Source organism: Phoxinus phoxinus (assembly GCF_949152265.1).
Source record: "Phoxinus phoxinus genome assembly, chromosome: 13".
In the NCBI taxonomy this organism is placed as follows: domain Eukaryota; kingdom Metazoa; phylum Chordata; class Actinopteri; order Cypriniformes; family Leuciscidae; genus Phoxinus; species Phoxinus phoxinus.
In genome coordinates, this window is record NC_136888.1 from 21,676,118 (window position 1) to 21,698,712 (window position 22,595).

The 22,595-nt window shown below is 36.5% G+C and overlaps 1 protein-coding gene across 13 annotated transcripts in view; it reads left to right on the forward strand.

The window, feature by feature from the left end:
• grid1a (glutamate receptor, ionotropic, delta 1a) overlaps positions 1-22,595 on the forward strand; it is a 309,909-nt gene that overhangs the window by 204,457 nt on the left and 82,857 nt on the right. For all 13 annotated transcript variants that reach the window (XM_079633397.1, XM_079633398.1, XM_079633396.1 and 10 more), the window contains 2 exons: positions 5,386-5,670; positions 18,961-19,166. In XM_079633397.1, coding sequence (XP_079489523.1) covers positions 5,397-5,670; positions 18,961-19,166 — 480 coding nt within the window. In that variant the 5' untranslated portion in view covers positions 5,386-5,396. The remainder of the gene's footprint in view (positions 1-5,385; positions 5,671-18,960; positions 19,167-22,595) is intronic.

Sequence of the window (22,595 nt, forward strand, 5' to 3'; positions counted from 1 at the left end):
ACAGGGCGCATGTTTAACTGAAGAACGAGCAGAGAGAGAGAGCGAGCCCCGGTCGCGCGCGCGCGCGCTCTCTCTCAGTGGAGCCAGGCGAAAGTTTAAAGGCTTTACCGTCTTCTAAGCGCTGTCTTGCTCTCTCTCCCTGGCACATATTAATCAAAATAAATCGACACGATGGTAAAAGGTCGGAAGACCATAGTTTCTTGTGGAGCATTCGGATATTTTTTTTCCCTGAATTACCGCTCGGTGTGAATTGTGCTAAAACACCTTCTTCTATGAAAAGCGTTCCGCACATTCAGCTGACATAAACCACACTTTAAATGAACGAAAAAAACTATCCAGTGATTAAATGTTTTCTGTGTTGACACAAATCTTGTGGGATGTCTCCCGGGATAATCAGATTGTTCAGAGCTACAAAAATAACATGACGCAAAAATCGCACCGTGTAACAGTTACGCCCGCCTTAATGTTTTTCCTCCTGTAGCTAGACTAGTGTTTTTGTATGTAGTTTTTAAAGACTATTTAGCAGACGTGGGCCAGTATTGGTTATTTCTCAGATTTTGTTAAGCTTTTGGTTTACCTCAAAATAATTGTGTAAATACAGTAAAATAATAGGGCTGCTGATGCTGACATTGAGAGCTCCATGCTTTCCTATGGCTCTGTAACATTAGGTTAATGTTTGTCTTCAGATACGGTTTAAATTAATATATAGATTTTTTTTTTATACATTTAAATTTTTGCTCTGGACATTTTTTTATGTTTGTATTGTGCTTCTGTTTACATTTCTTTTATAACTTGAATGTATAGGAAGAAAGAAATATACTTTCTGCTACTTACAGTTACATGCACTTTAAAAGTGTTAATAAAGCACCTGTTTGTTACAGTTGTGTTTTGTATTCAACACATGTACAATATTGTACAGTTTGTTCTTCTAAATAAACCATGACAGGAAACATGCTGGGGTCAATTTGTTCTTAAACATTGGTAATACTGCACACATTATTTAAAAATATATTCAGGTACTTAATTACTTGTGTATTTACTTATTATTGAATCGATATCGAAGCTAATAAATCAATATCAATTCGAATCGAATCGAAGCCTCAAGAATCGAAATCGAATCGAATTGTGAGATTCCTAACAATACCCAGCCCTAATAAGAAGCCAAACGGTTTGTTTGGTTTTGTCACGGTTCTGTTCATAGTTTCATTTTCATGGACTTTTTGTTAGTTTTTACAGTCACATGTTCTCCTTTGTCTTAGTTTCCCGCCAATCATTAGTTTCTATGGACACTGATTAATCATCACAGGTGCTTATCATTTAGTTCATTATCTCTGTCTACTGTATTCAAGCTTGCTGCGATAGTCAGTGTTTCACCGTTTGTGTCAATTTGCTTGTCTCTGTTTGCGTGTTCCAGACGAACTAAAAACTGTAAAAACTCTCTCTGCAAATTACTTTCTTATGCTAGTAAGCAACTGTTTTTTTGTTTTTTTTGTTTTTTACAAGTGAATTATTGTTCAAAAACATTGATTCTTTCAGGAACGAAGTGACACTTTCTGAGTGAGTCATTGAATCATTCATTCAGCAGATTTGTTCAAAAACGCTGATTCAGGAACGAAACAAATGACTCTTTTATGAGTTTACGAGTGATTCACTCTGCTGATTTGTCCAATTAAAAAAAACGTGTCTTGAGGCTTTGTGTCTTGCTTTTTTAAATGCTAATACAAATTTACCCAGAACTGTGCTGCCTCTCCCATGCTTTTCTATGTAAACGTAAACATACAAACAAACACGTCCCACGTTTTTTTTGTGCAGCGTCTTTCACAGTGTTATATCACAGTGCTCAAGTCAAGTTTAATATTGATTAAGTTTGATTTTTCCAAATCTGCACATTTATGATTTAATTATTATTATTTTTAGGACAAACATGCTAATTATAGGCTTTTGCATTATGTACAGATGTAGGATCGTTTTCCTTCTGATAGTACAGGGCACTGAATGACTTTGATGATGCCAATTCCAACAGGATTATGGGATTTTCTAAGGGTTGATGTTTGTGGTCTGGTAATCTTTTAAGCTTATCCAGTGGACATGCCACCTTACACACATAGTGTTCATACACACACTCCTACACAAACTGAATACACAAACACACTGTTATTTTTCTCCGTCTTGAAGCTCCAATCATAGACTGATGGACTATGCGTAAAGGCCACGACTTCCTTATCAAACCACAAACAGCACCATGCTAGGCGGAAGCCCGTCCACAACACCTTCAGCGTCTATTTCTATGCTCACAAAGACCAATGAAAACATCTGTCAGTCAGTGTGAAATCATCCTGGCAGCACGACTTGTGTATTTTCTGGTAAGAGAATCACCTATCAACCGTCTCTATATGTTAAATGTTACGACACGTAGGCTTTTCAAATCAATAACACGGAGACTCTGCAGGTGTGCTGTGAGCTGTGGATTAATTAATTTCATTTGGCCATGTGTTAATGCATGATTGTAAATTATTCGTTCTGATTTGAGCTCCCATATATTCCTTGAGATAATTTTTTTAAAATCCTGTTTGGTGATAAAGGCCTCTAATCTGCATGACAAATAGATTTTTAAATGCATTATATCAACGATGCAGAGACGCACAGATTCAAATTCTAAAATCAGGGATTACAAAGGGTGCCGTTCACCCTGTACGTAAACCGTGACTCTATAATTGAGTATTAGTCCATAATATGCCATAATCTGCATAAGAAGATATGTGTGGATTTAGAGAGAGAGGCAGCGTTATTATTACACTAAATTCTAATCGAATTCCACTCACACTGTAGTGATGCATGCTTGTATTTGTTCCATCTCGCTTCTCTGATTGCCTGAGAAGTATGTTGAATGTTGATATCCCTTATGTTGTTTCAAACCTTAGGACTTCTCTTCTGTGGAATACAAAATGAGATATTTTGCAAAGATGTTTTTTGGACCCCACTGACTTTTATTGTATGGATTAAAAACATTCTTCAAAATGTCGTCCTTTATGTAAAAAAAAAAAAAAAAGGTTTATACAGGTTTGGAACGACATGAGGGTGAGTAAATGATGACAGACGTTTTTAGGTGAAATATCCCTTTGTTTTACGGTTGTCATCGCCATGATGTGTAAGAATGTATAGATGTAGAATTCATGGACCAGCGAACAGAGCCTGCCGGTGGGAATTTCCACATCAGATGGTTTAATGACCATTCTCACATGACTTATAGGTTTCCTTTGGCATGTTTTGCTGTGCCCTGCAGGTAGTGGACGTTTCTCTTGCTCTGAAGTTTGGGGATGTTGTCTGGTTGATTGATGGAGTTGCGACTGTTTCTGCATTGTCTATCAGCTCTATCTTGACGGCATTACATAGCAGGCAGAGGTTTTCTTTTCTGTCTTGACAAACCTTTTTTCTTATTCTTTCTAACACTATCAGTCTTTCCATCTTTTTCACTGGATTTTTCCAAGGAAATGGTGTTCTGTGATGTGAATCAGCAAATGGTTTTATCTATCAGTCTTGTCACACCTATATTTCTCCATACCTCTATTATGCATACAGACATTTTAAAGATAACAAAAAATTGCATTATTTGCACAGTTATGGAGAGATAAGAATCTCATAACTCACGAACAGACAAATTTATCTGTAAGATCTGAGTCCTATTACTTTTCAAAGCATTATTCTGTGTGTTTTTAAAGCCATTATTCTGTGTCAGCTTAGATATTGTGTTAAAGAACAGTACCGGTATGTGTCATGTTCGGGTCCTAAACTAAACAAAGGGCATTTAATATTAACTTACTGTCTAAGATTTGTGGATGGCTTACAGTTTTCCTCTCTGGTGTTTAATTTTACCATAAATAAATATTTTCAAAAGTGTCTTTTCTGTACTATTTTAAACCTCATGGAGCGTCTGTTTGTTGAAGTTTTTCAGTTGTTCATACAAGTTAGGCTCTAAAGGCTTATTTTTTAACTTAAGGCATGTTTGGGAGGAATGTAATGTGGAAATGGGATTTTGGATTGTGTTCAGCAGCCTATATGCAAAGCTTATTATAAAACTGTAAGTGATTTAGGGTATTTTGTATTCAGTTAAGGTGGATCCATTCATTGAAATAACAATGTTAAATTGTGTTTGTTCAGATGTTTACTGAGTGTTTTCTCTGGTAGCTTTGTGCAAAATTATTTGCTCAGCTTCTTAGGAAAAAAGTAATTAGTTTCTTTGTTGAAAAAAAAAAAAGAAGTAATTGTGTTTCCTCTAATTTTCATTGGGATTTGTAATCCATTGATCTATCTATGTCTTTAAGAACTGTTCTTTAAAACCTTTGCGATCAGCCAATATGAATCCAGGCTTTGCTTTAATGAAACTAGCACACAGGCTCTCTGGGGACAAGTGGAAAAACGGTTATTGTGTGAAAGTTACAGAAACTAACCGGTTTTATTTCTCACTTTTGAGAATAATTCCTCCTCCATTAGCTGCTCTCCATACAGTCAGCTCAGTGCATATTGAATGCTTTTTTGGTTTTATTAATAATTGATTTTCCAGCTCCTGCTGTTGTAAAACTTTTTTTTGTGCTGTCACTCGACAAAATTAATTTACAGCCCCCCCTTTGAGATCTATGGTAAAATATTTATTACAATGCAAATAAATACAACACAGTACTCTAACTACTTTTGATTTGTTTAAATATGAGAAAAGAATATGAAATAACCTTATAAATGAAGAATGAAGTCAAATGTTCTGTGACAAATATTATACCTCTTTCCCAAGATGCATTTGTGCATAAATGTAATGATTTTGTGCTGTACAATATGGGCAACAATGCTCTAGTTTGCAAAGTTGGGAATATTACTACCATTTTTCTATGCCACAATGCTCTTTTTTAAGTAGGCACATTGTCAGATATATACCCTGGAACAGGTTTGTATTAGAAATCCACTTTTTATTATTGTAAAAAAAACAAGGGTAACTAAATGTATAAGCATATGCTTCCTAGCCTGCAGCTCTCAGATGGTAACATCTATAAAATGTCATATGTCATAAATTATTTATGTCCACTTTAACTAGATTTCCTTGAGAAATTGTTGCACTGATGTTCAACAGAGGCAATAAATTAGCAGCATATGGCAATACACTAAAGAGAATTACATTTGCCCTGTGAAATCTGGGCACATTATCCCACCTGTTCTCTATGGGATCACCCTGACATTTGCTGCATTAATTGCCACTGGTTGATGAAAATGGACCATAAGTTCCATAATGGTCAATGTGCTTAACTGTTGTAAAGTAGTGCCTATGACTCCTAAACCCTCTAATTCTCTAACCTCACTGTATCCCTGTTTTTTGTCTTTCTCTCTTGTATTATCTAGCCTGTGAGCTCATGAATCAGGGGATACTGGCATTGGTGTCGTCGACGGGATGTGCTGCAGCCAACGCGCTACAATCTCTGACGGACGCCATGCACATTCCTCACCTGTTCATTCAGAGGAACGGAGACGGCACACCCCGCGCTGAGTGCCAGCTCAATCCCAGCCCCGACGGAGAGCGCTACACGCTGGCCGCACGCCCTCCTGTGCGTCTAAATGATGTCATGATCACGCTCGTCTCTGAACTGCGCTGGCACAAGTTCATTGTTTTCTATGACAGCGAGTACGGTGAGTAACGGTGAACCTTTGTGGCACCCATCTCCAGTTGGGAGCCTGGTTAGAGGTTAATGATAGGAGGGCAGGGGTCACACTGATGTGAAGGGAGACAGTTGTTCTGTGACATATCAGCTGGAATTCACAATTCATCATGATATTTTGGTGCATAGCACTTTCAGAGGACTTTTCAAAGCAAAAAATGATGTTGTCCATGAGCAATGCTTCAAAAAAAATCCTTCATAGTGCAAAGACATCAGCTCTGAAGTAAAAATTTGATGAGAGTTGGTGGACTCTAGCAAACTAAAAGGCAGACTGTCAGTTGTTAACTAGCTTCAGCATTGTAGTGTTTTGAAAACCATGAAACCGTCAAGGTATATATCAAACATGGACTAGGTTAACCTTCTGATTTCTTCATTGAGCCAGTGATGTTCAGCTGTATGGGAATACATTTTGGATGTCAAACCAGAATTGTCTCTATGTCGGACCTAATTAAAGGGGTCATGACATGGGTTTTTTTATTTTATTATTATGTTCCCTTAGGTGCACTTATAGTATTACTATAGTTTTTTTTTTACAAAAAACGTTTAAAATGTAGTGATTTATGACCTTTTCCCACCCTGTTTCTCATCCTCTGATTCAAACAGTCTGTTTTGGGGGTGTTTCCCCTTTAAGAGTTCAGTGTCAACGCCCACTGTTATGATTGGCTAACGTCAGTGCCTATGCATCAATTATTAACGCCCCCAGCCAGAACATTTGCGGATTCGGCGTATTTAAAAAGTAGTTTAAAGTTTTAAATACATTACTTACAGTTTGTGTCGTCGTTGTTGAGCCCAGAATAGTCGGCACGGACTTATCTTTGAGCAACAGTTTTCTGGCAAAGCCAGCATCATTTTGGGATTTGTTCTCAAAACAGTCATCCTTCAAATGTATAGAACAAACGCTTAAACTAACACTGCCGTGACTGAGACGTCCGCAAACAATAGTGCCTAACTAACCGCAAACAATTTTTCCCTGACGACTGGATCTTTCGCAGCGTATTCAAAGATGTTGTTTGTCCACAGCCAGGAACAGCACATCTGCGTGGCATCGTAATTTCCCTGTACACAGACCCACTCCGGTCCGTCGACTGAACACTTGTGAGGCGCGCAGCGCGCGGGCGCGACAATGATACGAAATGAGCGTACGCTTAAAGCGTAGTTGTCTTGCGCTGGAGGCGGTCATATGCAAACGCTGGTACGTCACTTCGTACCGTGACGTCACTTCGTACCATGATTCCAGAACGAGCTGTATTTAGAGCTTGATTAAATAAATTATTTGTTTATAATGGGGAGGACGTCTTAAGCTATGAAATTTGCAGGACGTTTTAATGGTACAAAGACCTCTTATATACTACCAAAAGATCAAGGCAAATTTGGTTTCTCATGTCATGACCCCTTTAACAAAAAACTTTTAACCTGACCTCTCTAAAAATGTAATCAAGCCCACGAATGAGGATTGCTCTTTACCGTTTACCCTAACAGTACAACTGTATTCTTGATCAAATAAATGCAGCCTTGGTGAGCATAAGAGACTTATTTAAAAAAAAAATTTTTACCAACCCCAAACTTTGGAACAGCAGTGTAAATGATAAACAGATAGGAAACATTTTTCAATTAAAACCAGCAAATAAACATTGGAAATATTAATATTTGTATTAATTAATATTGTCATGTCAGGAAGGTGGTAGACATAATGTGAACATTATTTCACCCTTCTAGCTCATTTCTGATTGGGTAAACTGAGGGTGATACAACCAACCTTTTGTTACAACACTTCCTAGCCTCAACCCTGGTTTTGTGCCTGAATCCTTACCTGCCCTTAAAATAATACCAGGCTCAAAACACATTAGCTGATAATTGATCTTCCCTGTTTTTTAGTCCTACAGTGTCTGCCTGTAAAATGTATTTATGGGTTTCAGTGTTCCCAGAATATGCTTACAAGCAATGCTATAGCATTTGCAGTTTACATTAGTAAGGTTTTTATTTCTGCAGCTTTAACTGTAAGTTTGTTGTTCATTGTCGGGTCTTATGTGAAGTATATTGTTTCCTGAAAACAACACACAAACACAAAAAGGGTTTGTTGGAGAAGGTCAAGCATAAAGCTCCCTCATAAAAATTCTTTGTACTTACTATTGACACCAATTAACACTTAAACTGTAACAGTCTCCTCTGCAGTGCTGCAGGCTCTGAAATGATGAATTTTAACAAAGAATTCTTTGGTTAATTTAGCTTGCTTTTTAAAGGGATAGTTCACCCAAAATTCACACAAACGCTGCCTTGCATGTATGGGCTTAGAGCACGCTAAGCCAGCCTTCTCACTGCGGGAACATGACCATCGCGACACTGCGGAAACATTACATCTCCCAACCACTTCCGCTGTGCCCCTGGAGCGCCTGAGTTCAGTCTCGGCTCCTCAGCGAGGAAACATTAGAGACCGCTAAGACGACACCGTTCTCTCTACACAGACTTTAAACGCGAACCTGTGAGAAACGCTGATGGCGCTCACGTGCGCATTAAGAATTAATTCTATAGTTATACGCATTTGAATATATGTGCGCAGGTTTGTAATTCCCTACAAACCAAGCCTTAACAAACTACTTGTCTGGCCTTAAAAACATTTTAGACAGAATTTTATCACTTCGGGGTAGATATGTAAAGATTATCCCGACAATGCTTTATCTGTAGAGTGGTAAAGGGATCCTTCACAGGGGAGAGACTAGTTGGCATATATGACTATAGCTTCATGAGAAAAAATAACAATGTTTGATTTGTGAATGAATCAGTCCTTTGAGATTTGAGTGATTTGTTCATGGTCTGATGTGATTCTCTAATTCAGCTCACAGACTCAATGATCAGTGCATGACGGCTTGCTGGAAGGGAAGATTATCAGTGAAAAACAACCTAAATGATGGTTTATTCCTCACAAGGCTGTCATGTGCTTTATAATACTTGGAATATAGCTGGAATATAGATGGACTACTTGTATGGTGCTTTTTGAAGCTTGTTATTGCGTGGGCAAACAAATGATGACAGAAACATTTTTGAGTGAACTATAACCATCACGCAGGCCAAATCTCCTTTTGTTCCCATCTTATCTTCTTAAAATCCCCATTATCCCAAGCAAGTCTCTGTTGCCCATAGCTCTTTCTTTGCTTTGGGGTTGGGTGGTTTGTTGTGCTAACAGGATGCCATCACGGATTCAAAGGTCTTGATGAAAAGCATCTCACAACCACTATGGGGCATTTTGATCCCCCCCAGTCAAAGCAGAGCTCCCTTGTGGTCCACATCTACAGTATTTCAGAATAGATTCAGCTAAACTGTGTTTTAAATAGCTCAGCATATATACTAGGGCTATAACTGCTACTGAATTCGGCTTCAGGCAGGTTCAGACAATGGGCTGAGATGAGTCAGACCGCCAAGCACCCTGGAGCAGGTAACATCCTTCAAACCATATCGCAGAGGTCAGAGGAAAGCCCCAATCAAGACGTATAACATGATTGATCGTGGTGCAGAGCTCTTAGCACTGAACATGACACCCTACAGTCACTCTGGATGTGAAATACTAGACGCATTGATAACAGGCTTCTTGGCAAGGGCATAGGTTGGTAGGGACATGTTGTTGTTCATTAGTTTGGTTTCACTTCATTTTGATGGTCCCTTTAACACATTCTGTTGACTATAAGTAATGTTGCACCTATAGCTCTCATTAGAGTGTAAGTAGACTGGTTGGGTTATGGTTAGAATACGTTGACATGTACAGTAGTTGCAAAGTTACTTATAGTCAGTAGAATGTCTGTTGGAGGAGCATCACAATAAAGAGTTAGCAGATATTAAGCAGAGAGTCTGCTAATACTCTAATGACAGTTAGCTGACATGTATTTGCAAAGTTACGTATAGTCAACAGAATGTTCAAAAGGGACCATCAAAATAAAGTGTTATCATTTGGGTTTATTTAGAATATTTATCTGTCTGTCTGTCCATATATCCATCTATCATTCTATATTTCTGTGTATTTATCTGTCCATCTACCTGCCTTTTAGTCGGTCTATATTTGTGTACTTTTGTACAAATGAATAATAATGAGAAAAAATACAATTAAATCGATGTTTTTCTTCTGATGCTTTAGACAATGTAAAGGACAACGTTAAATCGTTGAAGCGATTCTCAAGATCTATACTTTAATTATACGGATGACAACATAACACTCAATGCTTCTATTATAATCACTCAAAACTGTGATGGATTGAAAAAAATAGGCATAGATTAATCACTTTTCTCACAACTTTTCTTTATACTGTATATATATATATATATATATTTGTTACAAATCTACACCTTTGTCTTTAAACTTTTAAACAAAGCCATAATTTCATAGAATATGCTAATGTTCACAAGCTCATTCTACGTTAAAAATAGATACACTGAGAACTGGTTTTAGACCAGCAAAAATGCAGTGACATTTGAGGAGCAGTGCGTAAATTATCTTACATTATGAATCTGCTTGAAAAAGAGAAGAAAATCATTTATCCAAGATCTCAGTCTCAGTTCTGCTCTCGTCACTTCTGTCACACTGGTGCAGGAACACTGGCTGTACAAATTGAAAACCGCAGGCTGTGGGTGTGTTAAAAATATACCCAGAATCTGAAAGCATGGAAAACTGATCTGAAAGAGCTGTCACTCCTATTCAGGTGGATGAAATACCAGAAAAAGTGGCTCAACAGTTTGTGAGTGTTTGATGTGAGAGATATAGTGTCTGCATGCACCTTGACTTCATTTAAAGTTCATTTATGGATCTTTAATTTATACTCACTGATTCCCGCTTTGTATTACAATCTAATTGCCTATATGTGAATAAAGTGAGAAAACTACAGCATTGGCTTTATAACTAACTCTTAATGCATCTAGGGCTAGATCTGAGTTGAGTAAGAAGGTCTTTCTCACTCTCTTACTATAATTTCTCATTTTCAAGCACTTTTTTAAGCACTTACTGTATAGCTGGAATGACGCGTCGCTGTAATCGATTATGTTGATTACGTAAATCAGTCGATTTGCATGGAATGCGTCGATTCGTTGCACTGTTTATGGTCATTCCACATTGATGGTGGCTAAAGTATGTGTTTTTTTAAAAGAGACCAAATAAAATGGTGCATTGCACAGTCTGTAAAACCACAGCTGCACAAATGATATGCAGAAGCATCTGAAAAGAAAACATCCCAGGGCTCTCCTACCTCAAAACGATGAGGCGGCAGCATAAGTATTTGGATTAATACAGTGAAGTTTAACACAGCACTAGAATACTGTTGTCAGTCCCATATTTTGTGCTTAATACGGCTCAGTTCAGCATTCAGTTTCATACGAACTGCAGTGGGTGCGAGGCTGTGAGACACGGCTCAAACATACTCTCTGGAACCGGTTACAAAACATTTAACGCAGTTGTTGGTTATTTAAAATATCTAATGGATGAACTCATTTATTTAATAACGCACCATCAATCATTTGCAGTTTTATGAACACTGCCATTTTTGGTACTGTTGCTACAGTTACCGCTATGGTTCGTTAGAATTATAATGTGGTTGTGACTTCAGTGTTTGATCATACAGCTGAATGAACATATTCAAGCAGCTACAGTTAATCTCCTGAAGGGACAGAACATTTCAGGATTCACACTTGTAAGCAATTGCTGCTGAAAAAATCCCAAGAAGTGACTGTGAAAACAGCCATAGTAAACACATAAAATGTATATTTTTCATAAATAGTACATTTAGGTAAACGTTCAGATTAGTTTAGTTATTATTAATTGGCAAATTAACCAAAGGATTAATAGACTATTCCGAAAATAAACAATATATTAACCGGAAAAAATAATTGTTCAATTATTTGATCAAAAAAAAAAAAAAATCGATTGAAAACACACACACACACACACACACACACACACACACACACACACACACACACACACACACACACACACACACACACACACACTTCTTCTTCGGTGGTCCATTGTATCCGATGATGACATTCCACCTCATTTGCGGTGTACTCTTTCATGACTGTGGAGTCCAATCCTTGACCCACAAATTTCATTACATATTGTGCACGTAAAGTCTGAGTTTGTAGGGGCAGGCATGGTTGTATGTCTCAGTAGTCTTTTTGTTGTTTCCTTATATTTCTCTCAGATTCCAGCTGCACTATTCCTGTGTGGCAGAGCTGCTTCCAGGTGGTTTGGTTTGCTGCTAGTTCTCCCTGGCATGATGGATTCATTTGACACTTTCCTTGTGATGTTTTTAGTTGGTCTTTGTACCGCTTTTTCTGACCCCTTGCAGAACGGCGGCCCTGATGGAGCTGACCATAAAGGATTTGTCGTGGAAGACGATCTTGAGGCAGCCTAATAACATGCCCAAGCCAGCGTAGTCGATGTTCAGTGACTGTTGCACACACACACACACACACACACACACACACACACACACACACACACACACACACACACACACCTTTTATATAGTTTATTGCTCCATGCTTTTACTCTATCTAAGCTTGTTAACTGCTGTGGACTCTTTTACTTTCAATTTGATCTTTTTTTATCACTAATTATGTCTGTTTAAATAGCATTGCAGAAACTCATCTCATTATTTGCATTGATTTACTCTAGCCAACTTATTTTGGTGCTATTATTTTTAGAAGGACAAGTAAACAGCCTTGATGGATCGCTGTGTGAAAGGCTTTCATATAGCGTGTAAAGTTAATTATTTGTCTCTAGAATTCAACACACTTCTGTAGTAGCCTATCAGACAAAATAGATTTTGCTAATTTATCGGTTTATGCTATTCTAAATGAATAATTTTCCAGATCTAATAAAAGACTATGCGTTTTTAAAACGCACTATTTGAGCGAAGTTAACTGCAAGTTAATAATAAAATGAAAAGAAATATCTGTTCATCCTCCATAACGCCATCACTACATCTCACATCGTCTGTAAACGCTTGTAAAGTTGCACAGTAGAAAATGAAACCATATCCGTACCAGCTGGACTGGATCAGCACGGAATGGAACGGTTAAGCAATAAGAACGGTAATGCCTGAAGGTGGAGATTTTTATAGTCGGCCCGTCAGTTTCTTGGCAACTGTTTCTCTCTTGAGTTGTATTTACAGTATTTTTGTGTACGTCCAGCCTCCATAAAGTGAGTCTATTAAAACGTCTTAATGTTGAGATCTTTTTGTGTTATGTAGATTATAAACAACACTAAGCTGGCCCACAGACCTGCGAAAGTTGGTTTTGCAAGCGAGTTCTCAGTTTAATTGATGTTTTGGATTTAGCTGAGCAGTCCCAGAGTTTATGAGTGTCCCTTTTTTAAGTGTGCCGCTGAGTAATGTGTCCTTTTGCTTTATTCACTAGTGTAGAACGGATAGCATCTTTCATCACCGCACCACCTGTTCTGAGAAGTGATTTGCATTTGCTCTCTTACTTGTCTGATGATGACTTTTGTCTGAGAGTTTTAATAGTTGACAGTTTTGAACATTTCAATTGTATTATTACTATTGAATATTATTTGTATTAACATAATTAGTAATTATAAAAGTATTTATCTTGAACTAAAAATAATCAATAATTTCTAAAGCATTTACACATTTGATTTAATCAATCATTTCAGCATATTGGGTGAGATGAAGATACACCCTGGAGCCAGATGATCTCTCCAACTTTTCTTTTGACCTTAGATAGCACAAAATCATTACATTTAATAAATTACTATGCTCTTCTCAATTTTGTAATTTCACCTGAATGTCAATATTTGTTATATTTAGTCAGATTTTAGGTAATTTTATTTTTATTTTGTCTCTGAAAAGCAGTGATCTGTGACAAACGTTTTGGGTCTATTTTCTAAGTCAGAAATATTGTTATTTCATTTAATTTTTTTAATAAAAAAGACCGTAAGTTGTTGCTAGTGTTATTTTTAAAAAATACTTCATAGAGAGCTAGATAGATTTCAGACATTTTATTTACTTATTATAAAAACTATTGGCTAATTGAGTGAAATCATTCCATTTCGATTCATAGTGTTGCTATTATAACATATCTTTAATAAAAAATATGGGCAAATAAACATGAGTATATTCATAGGCCATGGCTGCATTCGAAATCTCATACTTCCATATAGTTGGCAAAAAACTGTATGTGACAAAAGGAGTATGTCTGAATTCAAAGTACTCATAAAAGAGTTGGACAAAAAGTACTCGGATGACCTACTGATTCTGGCGAGATTTTGAGGTGTGCATACGATAAATGCTTTACTGTCCCATGAGGCCACAGGAGAGGATTTATGAATGACAGTGAAGCGACTCAACTGACGCTGGTGGTCACATGATAATGACAGCATGGCGAATGTATGTCTGGATTATATTCATCCACACACACTATATTCAAAATAAGTACCTACTCAATAGAGTATGCGATTTTGGACGCAGCCCCCGTGTATGTCACGGTTACATTAGTTTCTTTGTGTTTTAGTTTGCCTTTCTAGGGACACTGATTATATTATGCACCTGTTTCGAGTTCAGTTGATTAGCCTCCTTGTGTTTTTAAGCCCTTATTTCCCTTGGTTCTGTTTTGAGTATTGTTTGTGTTATACATGGTTGTGTATCTTTACTCCTTGTTATTCTTCTACATGTTTCCTAGTTAGATTTTGATTGAAGACTTTGTTTGTTGTACTCCATTCGTTGTGCGCTCATTGCAACCACCCCTACGTTTTGTCAGTTGTTATTGTATTGTTTTGTTTGGATGCTTTTTTAAATTATTAAACCTGTTGAATTCAGGTTAAAATCACAGTAAGATTTTAAAAGCATACGTTTTGCATTTTTGCCATTTTTTTTGTAATGTTCTGAATGCGCTCTTGTGGTCTTTTTTAATAAGTCTCTCTCTTATGTTAGAACATTGGGGTTATAATGGAGTCCCTTTTTTTAATTGGCTCCCTGTTCAAGACAAGGAGAACCCATCTCTAAGTTGAGATGGAGAGGAAGAGAGAAACACCGAAGCTTTGTTTTACATTCAGGGTACGTCTCTGGGCAGTTCATGTCACAGACAGTTAAATGAGCAACTGTGTCCATGACTGTAGATTCTGCAACGCTGTCACGTGGACCCAATCAACCAAACCCTCTCTCATTTATTAGGACATAAGTATTCCAAGTCTTTCTAGGAAGTGTGCTCCCCATGGCCTTCATGAGTAATCCTCACACCCCAGCCCGCGGATCGCTGTACAACAGGCCGGTGGATTGAGACAGAAACAGAATCATGAAAAGAAACTACAGATAAAATGATTTTACCATCTCCTAGCAACTGTCTATACCTTTGTAGAAGATCAAATGATGAGGTTTCATAACTCCTAACCCTATGCAGAACCAATTAAACATATCTTTTGAAAGGTTGTGGTCGATGACCTTTAATGCACAGATCAAGCATCCTGCAGTCCATTCATCACAATGTACGTCATCTTGTGAAGATGCATTTATAAAACACTGAACTAATGTATGGTTATAATGAAATGCTGAAGCAATTTAGGTCTAGTACAGTCTTTGTTGTTGTGATTTTAAGTCCTCTGCTATTTAAATTAATGATCTTACTCCTCAGTAATATTTTTCTGAATATATTGTGATAGAGCTTCACATTAATTTAGCTTAGCAAGATATTGCTTATGTCAGACTGCAGTTCTTGTGGATGGGTTAGAGTTTTTTAGAATGTAGATACACAACATCATGCTGTTTTAATCAAGATGAAGCTCTAAATCCAAGAACAAGCCTTGTATTATTTATTATTTTTCAACCCAATAATTTCATTACAAATGAAGGACCAGGGGAACATCAAACTGTTCATTGTTAGAGCTCCATTGATTCCCTGCACACCTCCTTCCCCCGTGTCTCACCCAGTGAGTCGGCAGCTTGTATATGCCTTTAGATATATAATTACACTCTTTAAGCAAATCCAATTTGTTTCTCAAAAGACTTCTCTCAGCTCTTTCTTTCTACACAACTTTTATTTATATATTTCTGAGACCGTATCCTCAAGAGACTGAATTTTCTCTTCAGTTTGTAGCTACAGCTGTGATAATTGAATTACAATGGTATTCTGAAACTAATCTCTGCAAGAGTTTGGAGAAATTGAGCTATTGTGTCTGGTGTGTTCGCTGGTTGTGAATATTGATTGGTCAGTCGTTAGTCACACCAAACATCAAGAAAGGAGCATATGTTGTTTACTGATTTAATTTGATTGGTTTGTATATGGTGATTAAGTGATGCATTATTGTGGCTTCCTAGGAATAATGTTTTTCATTTGTAAAGTGTGTTCAGTATATATAGAATGTTCATATTTGCACAGATACTGACTCTGTATTATTAACATATTATCAGCCACTTTTTGAGATGCATCAATTAATTAAAAATTGTTTTAGATTGATAAAACAAAGAATCTTGCAAATATAATGTTATTTTGATTGTTTAATCATTGAGATTAATTACATATGTGCAGTGTACCCAAATACAAAAGATTCAAATTCAGTTCATCCTGATGTATAGTTTTAGCCAAAGTTAATTCATCAGCTTATTGCAGTGTGAAGTGACATTTACCATTACCTGGACTCGCGCTCTGTTAATGTAGCAAGCACGCTTTAGTCTTGCTCTTAAACTGTCAAATTTATTTCTCTTCTACAGAAATAACAGCTGATGGAAATGATTGTGAATATTCCGAATGCCTACGGAAGCACTGCTAATGCCACTTATAGTCTTACTCAATCACCTGTAAAATGACCTGTTATCATGGAGCTGCTCCACAAGTGCTCACAGTTTCCTTCAACGTTCTCTTACTTGTTTCTTTGTTCAACATTTTATTTATATAGCACTAACACATGCTTCATTACACGTCTATGTTGGCTGAGGAGATGGGCCTTAATTCATCCATTCACTAAATCATTTTCTAAATGTTACATGGTATTGAGTCATGGAAGAAAATGTGGTGTTATTTTATTATAAATTGTATATAATGCTAGTAGTTATATCTTAATATATATATATATATATATATATATATATATATATATATATATATATATATATATATATATATATATATATATATAAAATACTTATAATAGTAGTAATTATTATTGTTAATATTATTAGTATACATATATCATACATATTTATTTTTATAATGATTGTTCATGTTTTCATTGTCCTTTTTTCATGTATTTACATGCTAATATACATCATGATGACCTGCAGGCATTTGGAATGAGACTAATAACAATTTAAATGCAATAAATAAATAAATAATACTAGCTTACTTAGATTATTGCCAGTTAAGCTGAAAGGGTTTTCATTAGTGTATTTAGTCCAGCTTCTTTGCTCAAGTGCTCAAATTTCTTCTTGGTTATTGTTCTGAGAGCACATGAGGCTGGTGTGGGGCATGTAGTCTGTTGTGAAGGGAGTGCTTTGATGATAGGTTGTCATAGAAACAGCTTGTAGTATACAACAGTTCACAGAGGGTGAGTTATGATCAAGTATACCAAGTACAAAATAATAAGATGTTTGATCATTCTTGATGTCTGATTAGCTTTCCTGTGTTGCAATATAACCCTGAAAACTGGACTGTGTGGTTGTCTGAATAAATGTAAAGATAGACTTGATGTCAGACATGGAAGAAAGGACATGCAATAAAAGTTTGATAATATCTGATTATATGTTTGATAATTATTATTAATAAACAAAAATGTATCATACAACGCAGATATGAGACAGGACATTTAAAAAAAGTTGTGATTAAATAAGAGAAACAGAGATATATCAGTCATACTTTTTGCTTAACCATGTGTCAGAATTTTAAAAACATAACTTTTTGACTATGGTTGTCAACCCAAAAAAGTTTCACAGCTCTGTTGGGCAGCAGGAAAAATCATATAATTGTTGATACCGGATTGCAAAATAAGCTAAAACCCTCCCCGTAAATATCAACTTTTAAGACACAAGAGAAAATATTTATCTTTTAAAATATATTTTCGTTGTTGATGCCAAACATGCCAAACACATCCAAACAAACTACATTATTTTGCCACAAATTCATGTCACTCATGTCTAGTAAAATTAGACAGATGTCAACAGCAAAGGTTGTGTGACATGCCCTCATCCTTAAAAAAAGTGAACAAACTAACACAGGATAAAAGAAAATATAACCCAGAATATTATAAATATGGATTTGCTAATCAGTTGTACTCCTGTTGTTTTTGTTTGTGCATTTTGGAAATCTTTAATTTTCATAGTAAGCCTTTGTCAAGTGGGTAATGGTAATATCAATACATTTACTTTTTTTTTTAAAGAAATTTGTGTTTATTTTATTTTATTTTATTTTAATGATAATGTTGGTCTGGTCTGGCCACTGCAAAAATCTTATACCTTAAAAACTAGCTTATACAAAAAGTCGGATTCAGATTTGTTTGCAGGGGAGACAAAGCTGCTGTCAGCACCCTGAAATCTAAAGATGGGCTAAACATTTTCTGCTCCTCTGTTTTGCTTCCTTACGTTGACAGGTTCTTGAAGGTATTCTGTTTCTTCTGCTGTGTTTTTTTTTTCAAGCAGTGAATAAAAGACGAAAGGGAAAGTGTAGAAGATGCAGACAAGTTAAGCTCGTCACAACATTTTGACTGCCTCAGTGTCATGCTATGAAAATTTAATTACAGCTCGAAGTGAAGACCATAAATGTGCACAGTTATGTTGAAGTATTCCTGCATTTTTATGACTGGTCTATATAGCTCTAATTAGACCTTGAAGTCTCATTCTCACATTTTGACCCTTTTAGAAGACGGTTCTAGTGTCCTTTCTGCGAGTAGATGGTTCGAATGCTCAATGATGGACGATTAAGCCATCAAAAAGCCACTTCACTAGACTGAGCACAACGTGACATGACATCCGTGATGTGCAAAAGGGCAAAGTCTTTTTCCTATACTCCTTGAATTTCCAGAGCAAGGAACAGAGACTTTCTTTTCAAAAGTTAAAGAGATCTCTAGAACAGATGTTAATATCCCTTTCAGCATAATATCTCTAAAGCAAATTTACAAAAGTTATTCTTTTTGGAAACCTCTGATCGTAAATCAAAGGTTCAGTCTATATTGGATCTATCTCACTCTTCATCTTAAATACTGTTTTTAGCTCTCTGCACATGACTCTTGGTTTTTAACCACCGTCTTTAGCTTTTTCTCATGCTCTGCCTGTTTCAGACGTGCGGGGGATGCGTGGATTCCTGGACCAGGCGTCTCGGATGGGTTTGGATGTGTCTCTACAGCAGGTTGACCGGAATGTGACACAGGTCTTTTCTACCCTGTTCAGCACGATGAGGATGGAGGAGCTGAACCGTTACCGGGACACGCTCAGACGGGCCATCCTGCTGCTCAGTCCTCGCACTGCCCAGGTCTTCATACACCAGGTAGGAGCCATTGACAGCAGTTCGGAAGTGATATAGGTGGGAAGATGCAATGATGCTGTTATGCAGCAATGTTTGAAACTGTATTTGAAATAGTATCATTTGTATTAGGCTATAGAATATACACATCATAATATACATACATTTTACACACAATACAATATACATATATTAAGGTGAGACACTGCAGACAATCAATAACATGTGTTCTTTCAGACTTGTGCTGAAAAAAAAGTCCAAAATACACATTTAGGTCTTTATTTTACTACACTTTGTCTGTTTGTGTGTAAAGATTTCGCCTAAATTCATCAAAAGTTGCCGTTCTAAATCATCTCGCAGCAACCAATCATGACAGTAAAATGGGTGATTTAACTTGAAACGGGGATCTCAATGGCTGATGCCAAAATCGTGATTTGTTCAGAATCGTCACGTGACGCGCTCTGACATTTCATACTGTTTGTATTTATAACTGTTGTCATGTTTTGGATGTTATGATCAGTGATGGATGAAGCAATAATGAGTTTTGGATGTTAAACAGTGTGAAACATGGATTTTACTTGGACCTAAAGCATATTTTGTCTGTAATTCATGGCTTTCAATAGAAATTGGTGGAATTTTGACAAATATTTAAAGGCCGTTTTCTCGAAATGAGTTTTTTCTCACACTCCTAGTGATGATTTTCGTATTCCTAACTATATTGTGAAGGTTTGTCCCGAGGGATTTGTTGATATATCATTATTGGCCTGATTTATATGACATTTTATGCCTAAAAATAGGGCGGAAATCATTTTTTTAAGGCTATTGGCAGTGTTTTCTGATTTACAGGGTAATAAAAGGAGATATTCATAATCCCCTCTCTGGTAATGTCTTTTCTTTAAATATGTCAACAAAATAAAAAAATCATTCAATCATCACCTTGTTTTTTTCAATGGTCAGATAGATTCGTCACTTCAAAATACATGCAAATTAGTGCATATTTAATTATATATATCCTGATTAGCTACATACATTTACAGAAACCTTGAAATACATTTTTTTCTCATATTAATGCGAGTAATCAACTCGTAAAGTTTCATGGTGAAATCTGTAAGTTCAAAATTTTACCCTATTCACCTGTAGTGTCTCGCCTTAATAATAATGTAATATTCTATTAATGTTATATTACAATTAACCAGTAGAAGTCTGCAGAGGTCTACAGAAAGTCCTGATTTAGATTTAGTTTGATTAGGCTGTATGTGTTTGTGTGGTCTATGGCATAGTGTTGTTGTTTGCTCGCTAATAAGTCATTTTTGAATTAAGCTTTTGCTGGAGAGGCACATGGACTGTTGTGCCAAATGGGTTGGAAAATAACTAAAGTGGCTCATCCTGTGCATTGCATTCTGTTTAGCTGTAATCTCAGGAAAATGATCTGAACACTTTACGATTGAAGGAGGAGAGAATCGTGTTTAAATTAGTGGGCGCTATTTGGGAATGCAGCGATTGCAATCACATTTCGAAGGTTGTTGGTTTGAATCCTGATATAGGGATGTGTGAGGGATTATGACTGAGTGTCAGGAGGCTGTTTATATCTAAATCCCTCACTCTGCTGTGGTCACTGCCGTAGGGCCCTCAAAAAAGAGACCTAACCAAATGACTCTTCCAGCGATTACAGTCCCAGGTTACACTTTATTTCCATAGTCCACTTTAGATATAACTTTGCAACTACAGTAACTCTCATTAGAGTACTAGTAAAATAAGTTGAAATGTACTTGCAAAGATACTTAGTCAGTAGAATGTCTCTTAAGGGAGCATTAAAATAAAGTGTTAGCATATATTAAGCAGACAGTCTACCAATACTCTAATAAGAGTTAGTTGACATGTAGTTGCAAGTTACTTGTAGTTAGTAGAATGTCTAAAGTGGACCATTGAAATAAAGTGTTAACCAGTCCAACTTCGCCGATCTATATACACTTATTTATTTAAATGTCTTCATGTAAATGTGATATGAGGGTTGAAAACTGCTCATTTTATCAGACAGCCACCTTGTGAAAGTGAGAATTGCATACATCCACATACATAAATGCATAACTAATTTACACCGTATATATGAAAAAGTGAGCACTCCAGTGTCCCTGAGAACATTTTTAAATATGTTCTTATTATAATAATTGATGTATTATTATACATAATCTTTGATCAAACCATATTTTTGCTGCATATCTATTGCAGAATCAAAAACTTGCTTTCCAGCTCAGCTAATTAGAAATGTGTACTGAGAGTGTGTCTTTTCTGAACATTTGTGTATATGTGTTTGCATTTGCAATGCATAGCTATACTTTGAGAACAGAACTGTACCCCGAAGTTCAATAAAACTGATCAAAATTTCGCTTTAGGGACATCTGAGTATGTGTGTGTTATTAGATCAAATAGTATTACATTATTTAAAGTGCTCATAAAGTTATGTAGTAGTTCCACTACCGTTCAAAAGTTTGGGGCCATTGAGATTTTTTTTAGAAAGAAAAAGAAAAAAAGTCAGCAATAATGCATTAAATTGTAATTAAACACTTTTACATTTGTTACGAAACTTACTAAAGGATCATGTAACACTGAAGACTAGAGTAATGATGCTGAAAATTCAGCTTTGCCACCACAGTAATAAATTACATTTTAAAACATACTAAAATATTTCACAGTATTACAGTTTTTACTGTATTAGATGTATGAATACAGTATTGGTGTATTCAAGAGACTTCTTTCCAAAACATATCTTACCAACCCCAAACAAATGAACAGTAGTGTATAAGTAGCTTTATGTGAAAACAAGCAATAGCATTGTGGTCATCACAATTTGAAAGTCTCTTAAATCATCAGCTAAATCTGGTTTTGCTTTAAATCTACTGATATCAACAGGTATGTGTGAGGGTTAATGTTGTGTTGGTGGAACCAACATGTGTGTGCTGAGATTGAACCTGGGGCCAGTTTGAACAACATGGTTCTTCCACTGGTTAGCAGTGTGACAGTTGAGAGATAGAGTTCTTTAGAGCAGCAAAACATCCTGGGAGTTCTCTGCTATAGTTTAAAAAGTCTAAATTGAACTCAGAGTAGTCGAGGGAATGAGTTTACCACACCATCTTTCTCCTGCTCTAGCCCTGTGGGCAGTAATTCACTCTTATCTGAATAACCTTGTCTGTTTGAGGAAGTCTTATATATGTGTGTATTTCCATGGTGATTTGCTGCTCTGAGACACGGTCAGATAAACAGCTGGGTTCAGAGAGCTGCTATCAGTGTTTTAGGGAGGTTCTCCATGCTCTGATTCTTCCATGGCTCTCTATGCGATTCACACAGCCATTACCACCGCTGTGCATTAGGCCGAGCGTGTCGGCCTGTCAGGACTTGCAGAGAGAGGTGGAAAATAGCCAAGGACACAAGGAACATCCATCCAGTACATATAGT